Raw genomic sequence first — 22,639 nt, forward strand, 5'->3', positions numbered from 1 at the left:
TGGGAGGATAATGATATGATACAAGTCCCAAATCCCACTTCTCTGGCTTGGGATGGAAAAGGAATCAGGCTGGCCAAAAAGGTGAAAACATGATCTCTGCCAGGGGGAAACAACCAATTCCTTACCCATTCCGGGCTATTCTTGGAAAAAAGGACAAAACATATCCCATTTCCGTGGGTTCCTGGAGGAGGGCATCCATAATTCGGGAACTTTCAGAACACTGATGGCCCTAATCTTTCCCACTAAGGGCATTGATAGGTGGCAAGGCCAGTACTCCCGGGCCACACCCTGCCCACTTGCTCCGGGGGAGATGGCATCACTCACGGACGCTGCCTTCCTCCATCAGCCTAGGGGTGCGGGGTGGTCCCAGGGATGGGATTAGGCGAAAGGGGACCGATAGAGCGTGGCTTCTGGAGGGCGAGGGAGCTCGGTTAGCTAGCTGTTGGTTAGGAAGCTAAGGGCAGCTATCCAGTTGTGAGGTGGGGAACCTGGGGGGAGGAGAGGGGGTGGGAGACCGGTAGGAAGGGGAGGAGGACCGGGATGGGGACAGCTCTCCTTCTCCCTGCAATAAAGCGGCTTAGCAGAGGAGAACCGAACAGCCCAGAAAGGATTAAAGAAAAGTCTGTATAATACAGCGGAGAGCGCGCGAGGGAAGGGCGGGGAGGGCGGGGGGGCGGGGAGAGGGGACGGGAGGGAGGGAGGGCGCGGGGAGGGGGGCGCTCGCGCCGCCGGAGAGGCGAGCGCGAGGCAGAGAGAGCGCGATTCAGCTCCAAACTCCCGCGCTGCCGCGCATCCGACACCGGGCCGCGCTGGGTGCCGCTCGCACTCGGGGAGCCGGGGACCAGCAGCCGCGGCTCGCGGGGAGGACGCCCGGAGTGCGAGAGTCGCAGCGCCCCGCAGAGCCTGAGCCGAGTCGAGCCGGGTGCGCGGGCTGCCCGGCCGCGGCGGCATGGGGGCGCCCCCGCGGCGCCCCGCGCTGTTCTCTACGGTCTCGGCCGGTGGCCGGAGGCAGGAGCGCGCCTGAGCCCATGGCGAGGGGACCTGCAGCCGCCGCCTCCTTCACCTCCGCCGCCCCGCCACCGCCGCCAGCGCCCCGGCACCATGCGAGCCGCCCCGAGCCTCCGCCACTGCGTCTGCCTGCTGCTCGCCGCGATTCTGGACCTGGCGCGCGGTGAGTGCGCGGGCGCCGGGCTGGAGCCCGGGCGGGGGGCGGGGGACCTGCGGGGGGGGGGGCGGGCCGCCGGGGAGGGGCGCGGGCTGGGGTCGCGGCGGAGCGGGGAGGCTCCGGGTGCCAGCGTCGGTCTTGGCGTGGGGGTCTGTGGAGCTGCTCTGCTTGGCGAGGGAGGGAGGATTTCCCCTCTGGGTCTGCGATAGTGTGTGTGTGTGTGTGTGTGTGTGTGTGTGTGTATGTGTGTGTGTGTGTGTACAAGCGTGTGTCTTTGTTGCGTCTATGTGTGAGGGTGTCCGGGAAGGAGCTGGTGTGGAGAGGGTGCGGGAGTGTATTTAGAGGTGTGAGTGTGTGTGTGATGGTGTGAGTGAGCGTCTGGAGGGGTGCTTGAGTGTGTCCCTTACACGGAGGTGTGTGTGTGAGAAAGAGTGTGAGCGAGTGTTTGGGGGTGTGAGCGGGTGCCAGCTTCTCAGTGAGGGTGTGAAGTGTGTGAGCTTCAGTCATTGTGTGTGAGCGTGTTAAAGGGTGGGCATGTGAGGTGTGGCGTTTCACGCGTGTCCCAAGTGCGGGTCTCTTGAGGGGTGTGTGACAGCAGATGACTATTACTGTGGAGGCAAGCGAGCGTGCATAGGAGGTGAGAATGTGACACTTGGGCCGGAGTGTGTATCTGGGATGCGTGGAGGTGCAGGCGCACGGGGATTATGTTGCTTCGTGGGCTGAGAGTGTGTGTGCTTGCGATGGAGCGTGTGTTTCTAGTGTGGAGAGAGGTATGGATTCGTCGTGGGGGCACAGGAGGTGTGAGCAGCGGTGTGTGTGTGTGTCCCGCCTGGACTTGGTCCCGCTAGTCTGAATCGGCTGGAAGGAGGATAAGCCAAGCGGGGTCCTCAGAGCGAGCTATCCGTGGCTTCGCAGCTCCAGAGTCCCAGGTTGGCGGTCGCCTCCGTGGCTCCCGCCTGACGCCTCCGGCTGGTGGGTCTTAAATGCTGCGGGAGCCAAACCTGGCGACTCCGGCACCTTTTGGTCAGTGAACCCACATACTAGCTACGAGCCCAGCGGGAGGGAGGCAGGATCAGTGAAGAGCCTTGGGCAAGGAGACTAGAGGGTTCGCGCCCAAGATTCCGTCCCCCCCCCCAAGCCTAGTGCCAAACCTGAGTGCCTGGACTCCAGCGGGTCAGGAGTCACAGCCTGGTTCCGAGGCGTTGGAGGAAAGGGACGCGGGGTGCCAAAAAGTAGCCATTGTGACCAGTAATGTCTCAGGCCCAACCAACCCCAACTGGGTGATGGAAGTGTGTGTGGGAGGGTCAACTCTGTCCTCTGCGGTATGCCCTGCCCTAACTGGAGGTGCCTAACCAGACTCAGAAAGTGCCTGCCAGGAAGGGGTGCTCCTCCTCCCCCCGCAATAACCGCGCCCGCTTCTACCCGGAGGTCCTTGGAGAGTGCTGGGTCTGCGGATGCCAGAAGCTGCAGAATTTGATTGAGCCTGAATGGTGGTCCTGCTGGCAGAAAGCGGGGAGAGGTTGGGTAACCCAGAAGGAATGCAAGCTCTGTGCTTTGTCCCCCATCCTTGGAACAAGAGACTTTTCAAAGTGGATCAAAATCTGCCCCCAACTTTGGGGTGAGGGATCCCTCGCTCGGATGTCTCCGGAGGGTTATACGGGGAGTGGAGCTGGGGGGAGGTCCCGGGTCCAGTGCTAAGCAGAGGGCACTGGGCTTTGTTGAAAGGCATTGGAGCCCTCACCTGGACATCGCAGGGAGCGAGGGATGGGAATTAGAAGCAGGAGGGGAGCACCCCTTCCCCCCGGAATGCGTAGAACCAGGGACGCAGCAGGAGAGGGGATGGTGAAGAGGAGTGGGAAAGGCTTTGGTGGGAAACCTGCTCCGTCAGGACTCCACCCTGTGAGCTCCGGAACATGTGAGCAGTGGTCTTTGGGCTACAGAGCTGTGGAAAGCTGCTCCCTCATCCCGGCACCCCTGTTCCCCTCGCCCACCTCTGCAGGCTGTCGGAGGCGGGGTTGGGGGGGTTGGGTTCCAGGGGTGAGACTATATGGGCGGGGGTGCAGGCGTGGCCCTTGAGCTCCACTGCTTAGGATGAAGGATGAGCTCCGACGGGATCGCGGACCAGAAACTTTCTGAGCTGGGGGCGTGGGCGGGGGTCTGGTACCACCCGGGAGCAGTCTCTCCTTCGCAGAGGAGAGAAGAGTGCACGAGGGCAGGGTCCCTCCTTCCCCCTTCCAAGTCAGTGCCCACAAGGGGGCGGGGATACAAGAAGAGTTCGTGAGGGATGCAAGAGGCCAGCTTGCCGGAGGAGGGCGCCCTTCTGGGATGTGACCGAGAGCCGTGCACCTGGCAGTTGGCTCTGCCGGGACACCTGCCAGGAACTGCCTCGGAGAGCGGGGAGGGTAGAGTCTAGAGCAAGTATTCAGAAACAGGACTGCCTAGTAGGGGGTGATGGCGATTACTCCCAGGGAGGGGCCTGGCCAGTGCGCCCTGGCTTGCTCTGCCCGTTTGGGTTGCAGAGCAAAGAGACTCAACTTTGGAGAGGTGGGTCTGTGCCTTGGGAAGAAAAAAGAATTCCTTGCACACTTGACTGCCTGGGCAGGAAGGTCCTGCCCCTGTCTCTCTACTCCCCAGTATCTGACTCTACAGAAGAGAAACCCACACTTCTCTGGTCTCCCTGATAACGCAGGAGTGCCTAAATGGCGTTTTTAACGCCTCAGGCCCCAGCTTACCGGGCTTGGGCACTTCTGGGAAGGAAGTCCTACACTTGGGCCTGTACAGTGGCCCAGAAAAGAGGGAGCATCGGGGATTGGGAGTTTGGGGAGCAGGGAGAGAATGGTTCTTGGACCTGCCTCATTGGGCCCTAGTAAGTTATCTGTGAAGAGTATAGAGGGTGGGCAGGCCCAGTCAGGTGGAGCCAAAGTCCCCATCCAGAGGCCCTGCCAGTTCTCTCTTCGCAGACGCCTGTCCGCAGGTGGGTTGGATGGGGGTGGCTGGCTCGGCTGGGCTGCACATTGAGACGGCGGGAGCTGTGCTCCGGGAGCTGCTGTGACTACTTTATATATATATCCTCCCTCCCAACCCCACCCCGCTCGGGGCTGGAGAGGGCTCCAGCACCGCAGGGCTCCTTCTCAGCCCTAGACTGCTGTATTAAGGGGCCCGCTGTGTGCACGCTGCTCCGCCCCTGCTCCCCAGCCGCCCCACCCCCACCCCGACCCCACCCCAGCCACAAACTCCACCCCCTTCTCACCCCAGATGCAAGCCAGAGCCCCCCTCCTCCCCCAAAGGTTGAAGTGGGTTTTCATTTTTAAGCGCAGAGAACGTTAGAGCTGCAAGGGACTTCCAGGATCACTTACCTCAGTGGTTCTGAAACTTCTATTTTATTTTTTTAGGGATTATTATTTTATTTTTTAGGGATTACCTCCCGCCCCCAAATCCTAAGGCAAGAGGATAGGTACAAAAGGAGAGCTGCCCTAGTCCATGCAATGATGAGACCCCTGCAACAAACGATCCTGCCACACAAGTCTCTAACAAAGATTGCTCTTGTCCGATATCATAGCGGGATCTTTGTTTTTGCGATAGTCACAATTATGTGGATCAGCTGCAATGTGTCCAGCACGTGCTCCCTGCTTCACAGCCCTCATGCACGCTGCACGATGGGTTTAAGCTCCTTTCGTCACAGTTTAGGAAGTGAGGTTCAGGGTTTTAAGATTTGTTCATGACAGGACTACAGCTCCTTCCAGTCGTCACCAGGTCCAGCCCCAGGCTCCCTCTTTTCCTCCAGTGATCCCTCTGGGGAGGCAGAGAAGTCTGTGGACAGGACCTGTGGACAGGGGCGGGAAAGGTACCAGTGATGCCTTGTATTGGCCTAGCCACCCTGACTGTACAGAACATGTCTCACAGATGCTTGAACCCTACTGCAATTCAGGGGAGGGGTGGTAGGGGAAGGAGGTGGAGGAGTTGGAGTGACTTACTCAGGTTTCTGGATAAGCTGCAGTCTGTGACTTCAAAGGCAGAAGCCAAACAAAGAGCTGAACAAAGAGGAAGCTGGTTCTGTTAACTGGGTTTCCTGAGATCCATGTACATCTCTAACCTGGCTTACCACCCTGCCCACCTCTGCTACATCCCCAGGCCCCTTGAAATTCATTTATTCACACACACAACAAATGTTTCTGACTGTGTGCCAGAAACAGTGCTAAGCATGGGGAACTCAGCCCTGAACACAGCAGGGAGTCCCTGTCTTTAGGGTGGGTGTTCAAGCTTAGTGGAAAACTGATTCTTCACTTAGAGGGAGGAAGGGGCTGTATCTCTAACTCTAACTGAGCTCTCACTAGATGTCAAGCGCTGTGCCATGCGATTTGTGGTTCTTGTCTCCTTTAATCCTTACAACCACCCTGAGAGGTAAAATTAGCCTTATTTTGCAGATGAGGAAACTGAGGCGAGCAAAGATTTAGACACAAGACTGTCTGACTCCCTCTGTGTTCTACTGTCTCCTGGTGAGAACGACCGTCAGTCCCTTCCTTGGCTCCAACCACGTGGACAGCTGCAATGTATCGAATTCCCTGTCTGGATGTTTTACTCCTTCCCAAACCCTCATTGAAATAGAATTATCCAGTGTGTTCATCTGCACAGATGGGAGAGGGGGTGTGTCTGAAAGCCATCCTCATCATCAAGAGAGTGAATAGGCATCTGTTGTGGGCGCATCTGAAAAGAGAAAGACCTAAGACAGTGACCCTTATGGTGGGGGGGGGGGCGCGGTGAGAGGTTGGGCGTGGTCCTGAAGAGATGAATGACATCCAGGTGGAAATTGGCTGATACCTGCTAGATGCCAAGTGAATTGCTGTCCCCTCTAGGAAATTCCTGGGGGAAGAGTAATGACTTGGATGTTCAGGGGATGCTTCAGAGAGGAGGAAGAACTTTAGACCTTGAAGTAAAAAGAGGACATTAATAAGCCAAGGGCTGTGGGGGAAGATGTGCCAGGGAGGGAAACCCATGTGAACCTAGAGCCGGAGGCAGGACCGTGCAGGGTGGGACCAGCTGGGTGGGACCAGCTCCGCTCAAGGCTGTCTCCTTAGAGTCTAGTTGAGGCCTGGGGGAAAGAAGAGTGTGATATTACTGGAGGTACAATTTGTTGTGCACCTGTGGGATACTCTCGATGCATTAAATGCTCCCAGCTGTCCAAATGGGTGTTACATCTCCCGTGCCCACTGTCTCCCCGCCCCACGGACTCCGCCTGCCTCTGAGGTTTCTGGCCTTCCCTTTACCTCCTCCCCCATTTCTGCCCTTTCTTGGCTCAGAGAGCTGACATCTGCCCTCAGCCAGCACAGCCCCTGACTCCCCATAAACCTCCCTGCGGGTCTCAGCTCGCAGACTTCCTACCCTCCACAACTTACCCGGCCCCTGCTGACTCAGCTATCCCCCTAAGTGTTGGCAGTGGCACTTTGGGTAAGACTCTGTCAAAACAACCCTCCCCTGGGGCTGGAGAGGGTTGTGGGTTGGCCTCCTTATTGAACAGAGCTCTTGAGAGCAGAATCCCTATACCCCTGGCCCCGATGTGGGTTCTGGCTCTGAGCAGACCTTCAAGATGGGTTTATTGAATGAATGAATGAATGAATGAATGAATGAGGTCTCCCCTGAGCCGGAGGTTCAGTCCAGACACTAGGCCTGGGCCTGTTTCCTGGCCCTGCTTAGTCACCTCTGGAAGTCCCTTCTAGTGTGAGAATGTGTCGGATGTCCAGCTCTGCCACCATCATTCACAGTGGCATCCCGGCTGGCATTTGGGGGATGAGCCAACAGTAGATGGTGGTGGGTAGGCCAAAGGACTTCCTCTTCCCTCTGGGTTCTCCTTGGTGGGGGAGACGGGGGTGGTCCTCGATTAGTGACGGGTGGGGTTTGGGAAAGAAAAGAAGGTAGTCAGGAAGTTAGGAAGGAAGGGGAAGGGAAAAACATGCACTGAGCAGCTACTATGTGCCAAGCTGCGTGCCACACAGTGTCATGATAAATCCTCCCAGAAACTCCCGTTTGGGAGGCGATACTCTGCCTGCTTTACAGATGAGGAGTGAGGCTTAGGGTGATGCTGTGATTTGCCCCCACTGCTAGTGAGGGAGGGGCAGGGCTGTATTCACACCTAGGCATATTGGTTGGCATATCTCTTCCCAACTCTGAATCGATCTTCCGTGTGTCCCCGAAAATAAGACCTAGCTGGACCATCAGCTCTAATGAGTCTTTTGGAGCAAAAATTGATTTAAGACTCGGTATTATATTATATTAGACCCGGTATTACATTATATTATATTATATTATATTATACCCAGTCTTATTTTAATATAATTAATTTTATATTAATTTTTTTGCTCCAAAAGACGCATTAGAGCTGATGGTCCAGCTAGGTCTTAGTTTCGGGGAAACACGGTTGTTAGGTAGCTTGAAATCGACCAGGGCGGGAATATTTACACCCTGGATCCGCAAGGACTCCTCACCGGGACTCCTCCCACCCCAGGGCCGGTTGGTAAACATTTACCAGCACGCCACCGGGCACACCCATCCTTCCTCAATCACTGTCTCCGTGGAACAGCTGCCTGGTGTTAACGTACTTTGGTTTCCATCTGCACTGGGTTCGAATCCCGGCATGGCCTCTTCCCTGCAGGGTGTGGTCTCCTTGTCTTCTGAAAATGGAAGGGGTTGTGGGGTTAAATGAGATAATACATGAGAGCACCTGACAGGTAATTATTGAACCTGAGTCATCAGCCCTTCCCTTTGGGGTCAGCTGGCCTGGAGTGTCTCTGAGGAGGCAGGCAGTGGCCTCACACTTTCTTCTCCCTCCCCTGGAGGCCGACGTTGGAGCCAAGTCAGGGGCTCCATTCACTTTCATTACTTGAGCAGCTGTCCCAGCCTCGTTCTGGACTGGCAAAGACCTCCCTCAAGGACTTTCCAATTCTTGGCAACCCTATACAAACTCATTTGAGAACAATAAAAGGTCATGCGTAATAAATGGCCAATACAGGGATACCAAGCATAAATCCTTGGAGTTTAAAGGGAGTGGCCCAGGAAGACAGTGAGGGCATGAATCAATCATGACAGGTCCAGAGGGAGACCCTGGCTAGGGAAGGGGACAGGCAAAGGCCTGGAGGTGGCAATCAGAATGCTGTCTGGGTGGGTGTGTGAGGGTTGGGAGGCAGTGAGGTCGCTGACCTCACCTGGGCGTGAGGTATTAACGAGAAGCTGGGAAGGAGGCTGGTGTTAGTGGAGGCCGGCGTGCCAGGACCAGGGGTCTGAATTAGAGCCTGGGGTCTATGGGGAGCGGTTGAAGAGAGAGGAGTGACATTCCCACAGCAGTACTCTAGAAAGATTGATTTGCCTTTTCTGGGCCACCTGAAGCTGAAACCTCCATTGGGTTATAAATGATTGTCTGGGGTCCCCAAAGAGACAGCGGCCTCAAGGAAGAAATACCATCATTTTAAATACCTTGCCCACCTCTTCCAGGGTATCCAGACCTAGCAAAGAGGGAAAACCAGGCCCCTGCCTAAGATGGAACAACCTAGAATAGGGCTGCTCCAAGGGTGATGGGAGGAGGGGGACCACCTGGGGAGAAGCTCCCAGATGCCCAGGAGCCTGGACCCTCTGGGCTCTGGAGGCTGACCAGGGTTCAGATCCCGTCTTCACCACTTAGCCAGCATGTGAACTCAGGTAACCTCTTCATTGGTTTCAGCCTTGATTTGTCCCACTGAGTATGTGGCTGTCATGATGGTCTTGCAGGCGGGGCATGCTGGGACAGTGAGTCTCATGATACGAGGGGTTTGCATGCACCGTGTCTGACACATAGTGAGTGTATGAAAAGTGGCTGCTGCTGTTATAATGCTGGTTAGCTCCCCACCATGCGGTGGGAGCCCCCAACCATGAAGAGGAAGAAGTATTTACAAGCCCCAGTGGCCAGGAGGAGTGGGCGTGTTGTAGGTTTCCCACATGGATTCTTCAGGGTTGGGATTACAAAGCATCAGGGCCGGAGGGAGCTGAGAGATTATCTGCACTGTCGCCTTCCTCCCATTTTAAAGCTTAGAACACTGAGGCCAGAGAGAAGAATGACTGTGCATGATGTGGGGGGACATGCCTTCTCCCTTGAGGTCCTGGGCCCATCCCAGGGCTCAGTCAGGCAGACCCACCACCCTAAGAGCCTTGCATCGGGGAGCATCAGTGTCCCCCAGACTTGGGTGGCAATCTTGGCAGCACTGCAGTGGGGAGTGACCCCACCCCCAGCCTCATAAATCACAGGAGCCGCTTGGGAGTCGCCAGGGAGAGAAGCAGCTGAGCCATTGGGTTTTTTTGTTCCTTTGCCAAGCTGTTCCCTTTGCCCTTTTGTTTCTCTTTCTGCAGAGGCACTCCACGCTCCTCTGATGGGGTTGTTTGTCACCAATCGCTGGAGCCTCCATTATCTCCCCAGCACCATCTCTTCCTCTCCTCTCCCTAATGCTGCCCCAGAGGAAGGCGGCAGCCATCACCTGCAGCCCTGGCTTCGGGCTGGGCCAGGCGAAGGAGGGCGGGTGCAGGGGCTCGGATGCACTGGTAGAGTGAAGGCAGCCAGAGCGTGGGTGACATCCGCGTCTAGAGCTGGCGCTCACGGCCTGAGCTAGGTTTTGTCAAGTGGATATTCAGGTTTATACAATAATTGTCGGCGTGCATGGAATGTCCCAGACGGGCTAAGGGAGTGAGGTGGGGGTGGCAAAGGCAACCATATCACAAAGACTGCTTTGTTCCCTTGGGCAGCAGAGAAGTGGGCTGGAGCTCAGCCGGGAGGGGAAGAGGCAGCATTGGATGGCAAATTCCTAAAACCCCTCCTGACTGAGGGGCCTGGTGGGAGGAGGAAAGCAAGGCCCAGAGGGGAGGGGTACCAATTACCTAATGCGAAGGGTAGTGGTTCCCCCCGACAGTCTGAGTTGCAGAGAGAGCAATTTTTTGTTGCAGGAAGCAGTGTAATTCCTTCGTGCATTCGTGCGTTCATTCATTCATTCACTCATTTGTTCACTGACTTGTTCATTGGTGAAGCAAATATTAATTGAAAGCTTCCTGGGGGTCAGGCCCCGTGTCATTCTAGAGATCCAGAAGAGAATGAATAGGCAACCCTTGCCCTCAGGGGGCGTACAGTCTAGGCCTCTGTTGTGTAATGGTCACGTGGGAGGACTGACATTTACATTAAAACTAAACAAAGGTGGCTCAGCTTTTATTTAACGGAATTAACCCACATTTAGTTCTTCAGTCAAAGCAGCCACATTTCAAGAGCTCACTAGCCACCCGTGGCTGGGGGCTCCTGGGTTGATTGCCCAGATGTAGACGGGACATTGCTTCCATCATTGCAGAAAGTTCTGCTGCCCAGCATGGGCCTAGGGCAGTCCTCGGTTTTAGGTGGGGCCTGCCCACTGGCAATAAATAAGGAGGAATTCCAGAGAGGGAGGGCCTTTCCCTGTTTCTTGCTTCTCCCGTCCTTCTAGTTATGCCAAGGAGATAGCCCCAGGCTGGTGCTATGATGTCTTTAACACCCTCTATCACTTGTAAATCTCTTTCCCCCAAAACCCTATAGGTCTGGGGCACGTGGCTTCAGCAAGCCCGAGGGAGCAAGACTTTGAATGTCTTTTGTTTTCGTTGTAATTCTTTTTCAGTTGCCCTTTGTTTAAGGCCAGGGAGACTGGTTTGCCATTTGGGGCCGTGATTTAAATTCTCTTTTTTTAAAAATGGCTTCTGTAAGTAAAAGAAGTGGGTCGAGTTAAAAAGAAATGCTAAGTACACAGTGGGGCAGGAGCTGGAAGGAGAAATACCCCAACTTCACCCTTATTCTGCCACTGTGTCTCTTGCTGGCATCACCCATTGACCAAATCCAGTTGGAAGTCCATACAGGCTGGCATCCCAGGCACAGAGCCGGTGGAGCGGGGAGGAGAGTGAGCTGGGGAGCAGACAGCAGAGATCTCGCACCATCCTGCTCAGCCTCAGTTTCCCCATCTATAAAATGGGGATTGTGCTACGTAAGAGAGTTGTGGTAATGGTGACAGGAGGCAATGCGTGGGGCTAATAATTGGCCGCTGTTTATATTAATAACAATAGCAGTAATAAAATGCCTACCCTTGTGCCCAATCCTGTGCTAGATGCTAGATTCTCCTGAGCCAAAAAGTAAAATATGAGTATGGGGCTTTAGGAAGATGGGACTGACTTTCCAGGGGCCCCTGAATTTGGGAGAACAATGCCCTTCACAGAGAGGAAGCGCCTGCACCCTCCACTGCTGGTATGGACCCTGCCATGTGTCATCTCTGCTCTAGACCCTTCAATGTCCCTACAACTCCCCTGTCCCTTGGTCCATCTCACTGATGAGCCCACCCTAGGGAACACCTATTCGTCATTCCCCAGTCTATTTTCCACTCTATTTTCCTATGGAGAGGTTCCTTCTCCTGAGATCCAGTTAGGTCACCTTTCCTGCCATCCCCATTGGCTCTTACAGTGCACAGCTGGTCCATGTCAGCCAGTAATGGGCTGGGAACTCCCTCCTTCCACGTGGGGAGGCAGGTGCTCTCCACATCTCAGCTACTTAACCCGAGGAGGGTGCTTCCACTCTTGCAGGTGTGGGAGAAGGGGGACACCAGTGAGTAAGTTTGCCCTTTGCACCACCAGATCTTTAGCTTGCACCACGTGCAAGCTAAAACTGCACTGCCCCTTTTAGAGACACCTGGGGTCTTCTCCGTGGGGAGTATCTGGAGTTCAGGGAGTAGCTGCCTTCTACGTGGAAATAACTATTTCTTGGGAAACCTTCCACCAACAGCACCGTCAGCGCCCAGCTTCGCAGGTGGCCGAGGGGACTTTCCTTCTGCCCCTCTATTTTCCTTTGTCCGGCCCTTTTTCCCATCTACCTTGACTGTTCAAATTGACTTTCATGAGGGCTAATTTTGCCGGTTGCAATTCATGAGACACTTACACATTCTGTGCTTTGCTGAGATCGCTGTGACAAATACCAGTGGCAATTTCTTTCCTGGCTCATTCTCTAAAGTGCTCCGGGCAAGACAGAGTGCCCCTGCCCCTCGCCAGCAGGCCATCTGTCGGCAACACCACACCGTCTTCTTGCCCTGCCTGATGCAGGGAGGTCTCAGCCCTGCCCACTGGCTCAGTGGTAGTGTGACCCTTTGGGGGGTAGGGGACCGATTGCTCACTGGGGATAAATATTCCTTAGGAAAAATTCTACCAGCAGTCCCCTTGGGTCTCAGTTTCCAAGTTGGCCAAGGTGACATTCTTTTGTTCAGCCTCCTTTCCATCTACCCGACTGTTCAAATTACTTTGATGACGACTCATTTCCCAGATGAATTTGGGGCAATGCCCAAAAGGCTGGCCCTCCTAGTGTGTTGGCTTCGGGGCCTCCATCAGAGCACAGGGGTTTCACTTCTGGCTCCTTGGGCACGGCCCTGGGTCTCAGGGGTAGGTTTTGTCACTCATGACTCTCATCTGCCTGGGTGGGGGCAGGGCTGCCCTCTGGTTGGCCAGCTCTGAACCGCAGCCTGGTCTGAGCCTGGGCACACCGCACAGCGGGAACAATTTTTGTCATATCTACCTCCTATCCGAATGTTTATTGACATCATAATTTTCTTAAAATCAAGTTTAAATGGATTCCCTCTTTTTTTGTTGTTGGCTTTGTACAAGGGTATAATGTATAGGTTTTTATACTGCATGTATTTTTCTCTTAATTCATATTAAAATAAACATGTGACTATTTGAATTTTAAAAAATGCTTCTCCATCCTGTAACCTAGTGTCGTCCTGAGAGCCACAGTGGAAAACACTGGTTTGGTAGAAAGGCACCAGCCTCAGAGTTAGGAGCCCCAGGGTTGGATTTCAACTCCTCGTTAACTTACTGCCTGGTGCCTGGCTTCCTGCCCCCACCCCCCTTAGGACCATAAAACGAAGTGAGTCTGGATGGACCCATTTAAGATTCTTTGATGGATAATGGGATTGGGAAGGGGAGTCCCATCTATGTCCAAAATATTTGCTTTAAGACACATTTGATGCCCCCAGATCCCCTCCTTTGCGATGGAGCTCCAGTGGACCTTGCTAAAGAGCAGCTGTGTCAAGTGACAGGGGGACAGTCCAGGAGCCACTCATTTCCCTGGAGCACAGACATGGCCTCACTTCAGTTCCATCCGGCACCTGCTCTGGTTGGGCCCTGTGCTAGGGCTGTCCCTACAGGGATAAGTAAGACCCAGAGCCTGTCCTTAAGGAGTTCACCGTCTCCTAGGGCAGAGAGCAGGCAAACAAATAAGTTATGGTATAAAATTAGCAATTCTAAAATTGAAATAGCCACCAAGTCCTTTCAGGAAGGCAGAAGAGGAAATAACTAATCTGCCTGAGGTGTTGGGGGAAGTTATATATCACTAGAAGTGTGGACACATGACTGTGTCTTGAAAGATGCATAGCAGTGTGCCAGCTTAAGAAAGGAATAGAGGCCTTTTAGGAGCAGGTAACGGCAAAGACAAGACTCATAGGCTGGAAAGGGCCAGGGGTACCTGGGGGAGTCTGGGAGGCCGGAGTGGAGGGCGTGTGCTGCAGGAAAGAAGTGAGGCTGGAGGTGACACAGGGGCAGACCAAGTGCATTTGCTGGAGGTGAGTTAGTCTTGCAATTAGATAGATGTCCCAGGTCTGGACCCCCAGACCTACTGGCACTCACAGCAGCGGGTCCCAACCTGACAAACGAGTGGCCCTCCTTTCCCATTGTAAAGACCCCTGGAGCCGTTTGCCCCTTGCACACGGGGAAATGCTGTGGGGATGGGGGTAGGGACAGGACTTCAGGTCTGGAAGCAGAGATGAATTTTAATCCGGGTTGGTCTCTTTAAGAGATGACCCCTCCTATGAACTCAGGCCCTGTACCTGGGACAGCCACCTGGTTATAAAGTGGCTCTTCTCAGCTGCGTGGGTCCAGGGAAAGACTCCTGGACTTCAAGTCAAAGGTGTGTGACTAGGTCCAGGCTCTCTGCCTGGGCCCCGTGGGCCTCACCTACCAAGTGGTACCAACAGCAGATGTCTATTGAACACTTGTGTGTGCATAGTCACTGTGATCAGCTCCTGCTTGTATTAACTACTCATTATACCATCTTCGGGAGGTATGTGCTGCTAGTAGCCCCATTTTACAGAAGAAGAAACTGAAGCACAGAGATGTTAAGCCACTTGCTCAGGGTCACACAGTAAGTAGCTGTGCTGAGTTTTGAACCCAGGATGTCTAACATTTTAACTGCTTTTTATGGCAGAGATCCCTTCCAACTTGAGCTTTTGTGATTCTGGGGCTCTCCACACCTTCCATCTTGATCCTATGTGGCTCTCAGGGGCTCAGGGGTCCAGGAGCAGCTGGAGCCGGCCCTGCACCCCAGGGCTGAGCTGCTGCAGAAGGCCACAGGCTGAGCTTCTCCCTGCCTTGGCAGTCATTGGTGGTAACTCGGTTCTGCTTTGTTGTCTCTGGCCTTGCTATTATTATTATTTCTTTCCAGCATGCTGCTAAAAGCTTCCCGCAGAGAGCACACAACCCAGCTCTTTAAAATTTAAAGGGCTTTACTTAAACAATGTTATTTCCCTTGGAGACAGAAGAGGCATATGTGCCGGTTATATTTAGTGCAGTGTGTGGGTCTGAGCAGACGAGTGTGGGGTTCAGTGGGAGTGGAGGTGACCCGGTCTGCAGCTGGTCTCCCTCCCTCTCCTTCCCCAGAGAGTGTGGCCTCCGAGGAAACCGAATGTGCTGGGAGGAGAAAGAGGGATGCCACTGAGGGCAACCACTGGGGAGACATAAAGCGCGACGAAAAGCCCCATCCTCCTGCCAGCCGGGGCCTCACCCCCGAAGACAAGGTACTCCTAGCTGCCCCAGGCTCTTTGCACATGCTGTTCCGTCTGCTGGGACCCACCTCCTTCTTTGGACCAGGTCCTGTTCATCATTCAGGTCGCGTCTTAGACATCGCTTGATTCATTCATTCAACAAATATTTTGTTTGCATCTACTACGTTCATAGAACTAATGGGACACAGAGGCCATTTGTGACCCATCCTCATGTCCCTGTGTCTGGCACAGGTCCTGGTGCAGAGCAGGCACCCGTGTTTATGGAACTAATAAAAGCCTATGCGGGTGCTGTGGGATCTGGAAGAAGACTGAGGTTGCCATCCTTGGGGATTCATCCCAAAGACAGTGGGAACTCTGAAGTTGCTGATTTGGCGGCAGAGCCACTTCCATTCAGGGAAGGAAGGGAGAATTGCTTCCTTCCTTCTTCTGCCCGCCCATCCATCCATCATCCATCTGTCCATCCATCCATCCATCTGTTCATCCATTCATCTGACAATCTGGACACCTACTATGTTCTAGGTAGTGTGCTAGGCGCTGGAGACGCAGCAGTGAATAGAAAAAGAAAAAGATAAAGCCTGCCCTCCTGGAGCTTACCTTCTAGCATGTACGACTAGGCAGATAGTACACATGAACATATAATGGAGGACAGGAACTGCTGATAACTGCTATGAAGAATAAGGCCTGGTAAGAGTGATGGCAAAGTGTAGAGGTGCAGGCTTAGTGAGGAGCCCTATTTATTGAACATCTACTATGTCCCAGCCCCTGTGCAGGTCCTGAGCTGCAAACAAATCCAGAAGCGTAATCACTGACTACAATAAACATTAGGATAGATTAGCCAGGATATGTTTGGTAGTGACTAGGAGAGTTGCACCGTTAAGGCAGCCTCCAGTGAGGTCCTGAGACACGAGCTGGGCCTTAGAGAGAGAGTAGCTTTAGGCAGGAGCTGGCTGACTCATGGTTCTCAAACTGCGTTCCTTGGAACCCAGTTTCTTATGAAGGTACCCCCTGGCACCAGTTTGGGAGTCCAGCATGTGGGTCAAGGTGATGGCTGAGGGTGCCCTTGTCCCCAATCAAACCGAGAGCTCTGCTTTGCCTCTTTTACAGACAAGCCTTCTACTTAAGCTTTACTTTGAATGAAGGGTCTGACAGCCAAGAAAGGAATTTGGAAATTTGTGGATTGGATGATGGGGAAGATGTCAGGGCTGGAGGAGGTTCTGGAGCTTTTCTGTTTAGGTTCAACCCTCCTTTCACTCTGTGGGGAAACTGAGGTGCAGAGCGGCCAGTGTCTTGTCCCAAGTCACCCACTGGAGGGGGCCGTATCTGGGACAAGAGCCTCCGATTTCTGCCTCTTTCCAAACTGGGAGAGAACCCTGATCCTGGACAGAGGCTTGGGGGCTATGGCCCCCAACCTTGTGCCTGTCCCATCCCCAAATCAGCTGTAGGGCACCCCCTATAAACCTTTCTCCTTTGCCAGCCCCACTCCTCTGCCCCACCCTCATGGGAGCCACAAATTAGATGACATTTTATGATCCCATGCTTCGTTATGTTTTATTAAAAGCTTGCTGGCTTCACTGGCACATCTGTCAGGCCCATTCCGGGGGCTTCCTCTCCCTCTCCACCCCCACCTCCCACAGCCCGGGAGACAGACAGCGCCCCTTCACAGAGCTGGGCCCCAGCTGGGCTGTCAGGTGTAGATGAGATAAAGGGGAATCCTGCAGGTGAGGACAGATTGGGGACTTAGAATGATAATCTGATGTGTTCACACGTCCCTAACCCCGTCTGGGCCTGCAGCTACCCCTGGAGGGGCCTGGCTCAGAGAGGTGGACGGGCAGGTCCAAAGTTGCACAGCACCTTAGATGTCCTTAGTCCTGCGGTCTTGACCCTCCCCATGCGCCTGTGCAAATCCAAGCTCAGGCTGCTGTTCCTCCCCCAGCGGGTCACGTATCAGGAGTACCTGATTTTCTGTTCCACTCAGCGTAATCGCTGGGCTTCACCGGTGGCCACAGGGAATGCCTTGCTCTCAGCAGGCTGTTGGTCTCACTCTGGGAGCCAGGAGGAAAACCCCTGCCTCCAGATATTTCTGGTGGAGAAGCAGCAGCCCCTTTCCTTCTTGGTGGGAGGTGCTGTGCCATATCAGGGGGCCAGGTGGAAGGCTTAGAGTGTGACTCACTTAGGTCTGAATGGCAGCTGAGTCACCTGCTAGACGCTCTGAGCTTCAGCTTCTCATCTGTAAAATGAGAGTAACAATAGCTATCTTGGGAGCTCACATGAGGCATCTGACACCAAGTAGACATTTAATCACGGTGGTGATGGTTTTTAATGGGATCCCTTACTAACGGAGAGAGGGCATTTAATTAGATCTTCACTTGAGGGAAGAAGGAAGAGACAATCTTGCTTATTATTATTGTTATTATTATTAGCTAATACTAATGGAGAACTTGTTAGTCATCTATCAAATACTTAAGTGCCCGAGGAGATGGCGTCAAACAAGGTCGTCTAGAGCCTTGGCCTCATGGGGCTGACATTCTGGTGGATGAGACAGAATTAAACAAATGCATAAATAACCTAACTCTAAATGGTGCCATCCTGTGAGGAGAATGAAGCAATGCCAGGGGATAGTGAGGAGCTTGGGGATAGAGCAGTTTCTCTACATTGGGTGGTCAAGGAAGGCTTCTTGGAGGAGGTGACTTTGAGCTAAAAAAAGGAGAAGAAAAGAAGCAGGAAGTCAGCTTCAACTCCGACCCTGGCGTCTCCTGACCAGGCTGCGTGTTTATAGCTATCTCCTTCTCCTGATGGGGCCTCCTCTGGACCCTGCTCCTGTCACTGGGGATGGGTCACCTGCCATTCCCGACCCCAGTGCTGCAAACTCTCCTGGCCCCTGATGGCACCCTCCTCAGCCCTGAGGCAAAGGCTGGGGCAGCAGAAGGCCAGGGACTATGTTAGACATGCTCTTTCCTGTCCTCATTTAACTCCTGCAGACCTGGAGGAGCTGGGTCCTGTGGGTGTCTCCATTTTGCAGTCAAGGAGCCCGAGACTCAGAAATGAAAAATCTCACAGTTGGAGGAGGAGCTGGGATTTGAACCGACGTCTGTCTGGCTCTGTCCTTTGTGCATTAGCCACTGCCTCTTGTTCGTTCGCTGTGTGTAGCCATGTGTCTAGTGGGAGGACGAGGAGAGGGTAAAAACCCACCCTCACTCCCTCTTGTTCCACCTGGAAACCTCTGGGGGCTGGGGCTGGAACCTGGAGTGAGTGGGCTGGGTGGCAGGGTGCCCACAGAGTATTGATGGCCCTCAAAGCTGGCAGGCATCGGGAGGCAGAGAGGTATTAATTAGCAGTTAGTCCCCGGCAGTGAGGAGATGGATAGAGATTAAGGTGGCGGCCCGCGCATCCGTTTTGTAGCAGCCGAGCAGCAACAGTAAATCAGTGCTATGAATCGATGCTGTAAGAAGAGATATGTTTTAATCTTATTAGTGGTGTAGCATTACGGGAGCGAGGCGAGGCGGGAGGAGCCCTCACTTGAGGGGCCTGGGTCGGAAATGAGGGAGAGATGGGGTTTGGACCAGCTGGGAGGGCATGAGGGTGGAGAATTTTGACCCCTGTTGGGAAATGGCACAGGGATGGGAGGTGGGAGAGGAGCTGGAAGATGGGAAAAGGGTATCATGTCAGCAGAGGGGGACCCTCCAGTCTTCCCAAGGGTCTTCGCCCCACACTTCACCTACTTAGTCCTGTTGTGCACCCCTCCAGGCCCTCCCCATGAATGGGGGCTCTGGGTCGGAGTTTGGTTCAACTGCTGGGCCTGTATGGGGTTCTGGCTGAGTTCTCCGTCCCCACCCATGGGGAAGACTCAGGCTGAGAAACAGGGTGGTAGGTGGAAGGTGGGAGCCAGCACCCTGTTGGGTGTGAGGTGTGAGGAAGAGGAAGAGGACGGAGTGGGATGGTGATTGGGGAGCCATGTGGCAAGTGCCCCTCCCCCCACACATCAGGTGCTGTCACACCTCAAGCAACATGACCTTTAGTCCTAGCAGCCATCATGGGAGGTGCCTTATTGTCATGTTCGGAGGGGAACAGGTGCAGGAAGTGAAGGGACCTGCCCAGGTACAGCAGCACCAGGATTGGAGCCCATCTTTGAATTGCGAAAGCCTGCATCCTTTCCACTCTAGCACCAGACCACCTCCAGCAAAAGCCATGGGAAAACCCATGAGATCCAGCCTTTTTTTTTTTTTTAAAGATTTTATTCGGGAAGGGGAACAGGACTTTATTGGGGAACAGTGTGTACTTCCAGGCCTTTTTTCCAAATCAAGTTGTTTGTCCTTTCAATCTTAGTTGTGGAGGGTGCCCTTCAGCTTCAAGTTGTCGTCCTTTCAGTCTTAGTTGTGTTGAGTGCAGCTCAGCTCCAGGTCCAGTTGCTGTTACTAGTTGCAGGGGGCGCAGCCCACCATCCCTTGCGGGAGTCGAACCGGCAAGCTTGTGGTTGAGAGGACGCGCTCCAACCAACTGAGCCATCTGGGAGCTCAGCGGCAGCTCAGCTCAAGGTGCCGTGTTCAATCTTAGTTGCAGGGGGCAGAGCCCACCATCCCTTGTGGGACTCGAGGAGTTGAACCAGCAACCTTGTGGTTGAGAGCCCACTGGCCCAGGTGGGAATCGAACCGGCAGCCTTCGGAGTTAGGAGCATGGAGCTCCAACTGCCTGAGCCACCGGGCTGGCCCCGAGATCCAGCCTTTTGAGTGTGACACGGGGCTTAGGGATGGAACACCTCTTCTTCTACCTCTCCCCTTCCTCAGTTCCACTCTCCGCTCCATGGCGCGAAGTGCCCTGGGAAGGAGACTGGGAGGAAGAGGAAAAGGTGGAAAAAACAGCAGCTAGGATAGCTTAGGAGTACCTGATTTTCTGTTCCACTCAGCGTAAGCAGCTGACTCTCTCTGGGCTTCATTTTCCTTACCAGGTCCTTCTAGCTGGACATTCTCCAATTCTGTGTTTCTCCCTTATTAAATTATCTGTTGCCCACTGCGTCATTTAATCCTCTCCATAGCCCCGGTGATGCAAGTATTATCAACCCAATTTTACTGATAGGTAAACTGAGGGGCTCAGAGAGGGTTAGTTACTTGACCAAGGTTTCACAGCCAGTCAGCGTCAGAGCCCAGAATCAAACCTAGGTCAGTCTGCTCTCACAAGTTCAACACCTTTCATTACATAACACCACCATCTCCTTGTTTGACAGCCAGAAAATCATGGAGGAAAACATGTTCCCTGAGAAGGAACTTGACTCCAGGCCATCAGTGGAGAGCAGCAGCCTTTTTGTGGGCGTGCAGTGGGACTTCTTGCCATCTACCTGCTTCTAGGGTCTGTCCATTTCTGGCTGCCCCTTGTCAACCAACCTGCTCTGATGGCCGAGCCAGTCCTGTAAGTGGCTTTGACAGCCTGGACAGGGGACCCGGAGCACCCCTCAGCTCTGGCAACCTCAGGCCAACCAATGAAGATGTCTTGGAGGCCTGCCTGGGTTGTCAAGAACTGGGCCAGGCCTTTGAAGGGAGCTGGCTACTCCCAGGGGTGGAAACCCAGTGTCTTGACAATCTCGCTTCCTCTTGTCCTGGGAGGAGGGAAAGGGGGGTCCTATGTATAGAGAAAGCTGCTCCAGAAAGATAGAAATTGCCAGAGGAAGAGGGCCAACCTGGGGACATTCTAGTCCCTGCTTGGGGTGGATGAACTCCAGGGTCCAACTTTTTGTTTTTCTTCTCCATGTATCTTGGTAACAGAAACCACACTGGTGGCTCATGGATAAACACCCAGTCCCTGCAGCCAGAGGCAGACGAAGACATGACGCCTTCTTGTTCCATGCTGTGGTTCCCTATCTGTACCCCCAACTAAAAACCTATTGTCATATAAAGTGATTGGATGTGGGAGTCGGGTTCAAATCCTGGTCCTACCACCTACCAGTTGTGTTACCCGGGGCAAGGTACTTTACCTCTCTGAGCCTTGATTGTTTTCATCCCCAAAATGGGGGCAGCAATTAGCTGCTGCATGTAGTTGTTATAAGAATCAAATGACATGCTTTTATCCCTTCATTCACTTTATAATAGTGGAAAGAGAGTGGGTTTGCAGAATGGTGCTTTGTAAAATGTAATTACGTATATTAGGTGGGGTAGAACTTGCTGCAGTAACAAACCACTCTGAAATTTTACTGGTGCAAGCTCAATAAAAGTTTGTTTTTAGCTTACATTGCGGGTATCTTTGTAAGTGGGTGCCTTTCCTCCATGTGGAGACTGAGGGATCCAGGCTCCTTTCATCTTATGACTCTGCCATCTCTTGGGGCTTCAGAGTCCCCCTTCCCGGCCAGTGGAAGAGGAAAGAGAAAGCAGAGAAGCATCTGGGAAATGTCATCCATGGGGGAGAAGCATGGCAGTTGCCACTTAAAGACAACCGTATATTATATGGTGGGGCGGGAGTGGAGGGGTGTATGTTTTTGTGCGTGGATTTTTGGTATCCAGCTGATGCCTCTGCTTCAATAAATGTCCTATTTACTTGTTTGCCACACCTACTCTGAAAGCAATAAGGACAGTGTCCGTGTTTGTCTTATTTACCCTATCTTATTAATTTCTGTAATCTTAGCACCTAGCACTGCTCTGGGCACTGAATATATATGTATTAAATATTTGGATTGATGGATAATGGATGCATGGGTGGAGGATAGATAGTGAAGAATGGCTTTGTGGATGGATGATAGATGATGGATAGATGATGGATGGATGGATAGATGGACGGATGGATGTAGGGATGGAGGATAGATGGATGGATGGGTAAAAGATGGATGAATAATGAATAGATGATGAATGATGGATGGATGAATGGATGTTTGGAAGATGCATGGATAGATGATAGATGGATGAGTGGATGGATGGATGGATGGACAGATGGATGGATGTGTGGAAGATGGATGGATAGATGATAGATGGATAGGTGGATGGATGAAATGATAGTGAATCAAACCACTGTGACGTATGACTAGGGGAACTAATACATTTATGGTTAGCCCTGTGAACATTCCAGCCACAGGGACTGTTAGGTTTCCATCACTAGGCATGATACGTGGCAAATGGCAGGTGTTCAGTATTTGTTGAATGGAATTCTTAGAGATCCTTTGGAAAGGTCAGTATCTGAACCTGGGCTAAGCCTTGGCTGCTCCAGTCTTCAGGCAGAGGGATGGCCGAGATGACCTGGGTATGTACTAATTCCCAGAACTTAGAAATGCTGCAGACTCTTGCCTCATCAGTGGATTCTGGGCCCAGGCAACCTCTGAGGGCTGTAAGGGAAGGAGATTTCACAGATCTCTCCAGAGCATCCTTAAAAAGTCCCTTGCCCTCACTGGAGTGCCTGGTCAGGACCCCTGATGTTTCCTACTTTCTCCTCTGGCAGGGTCTGGGCCTGTGGGGCAGACATGCGGCAGACATGAGCGGGTGGAAGAGGGCAGTAGGGGGGTGCTGCTGAGACGAAGTTAAGTGCATCCCTCTTCTCTTGCCAGACCAGTGAGAATTTGGCTTTAATTTTTAACCTAAATAGAGTTATATTCATGCTCTCTCCCACTAGATGCAAAGTACTTTTTTGGAGCAATTAAGGAAAAGCATAAATCAGTCCGTTT

At 53.2% G+C, this 22,639-nt stretch overlaps 1 protein-coding gene across 1 annotated transcript in view; it reads left to right on the forward strand.

Annotated features, from left to right (window-relative positions):
* Positions 1 to 714: 714 nt before the first annotated feature.
* Positions 715 to 22,639, forward strand: part of IGSF21 (immunoglobin superfamily member 21) — a 245,401-nt gene continuing 223,476 nt past the window's right edge. Inside the window, exon 1 of the mRNA XM_033114388.1 lies at positions 715 to 1,171. Coding sequence (XP_032970279.1) covers positions 1,102 to 1,171 — 70 coding nt within the window. The 5' untranslated portion in view covers positions 715 to 1,101. The remainder of the gene's footprint in view (positions 1,172 to 22,639) is intronic.

Source organism: Rhinolophus ferrumequinum, chromosome 9 (genome assembly GCF_004115265.2).
Source record: "Rhinolophus ferrumequinum isolate MPI-CBG mRhiFer1 chromosome 9, mRhiFer1_v1.p, whole genome shotgun sequence".
Lineage (NCBI taxonomy): Eukaryota > Metazoa > Chordata > Mammalia > Chiroptera > Rhinolophidae > Rhinolophus > Rhinolophus ferrumequinum.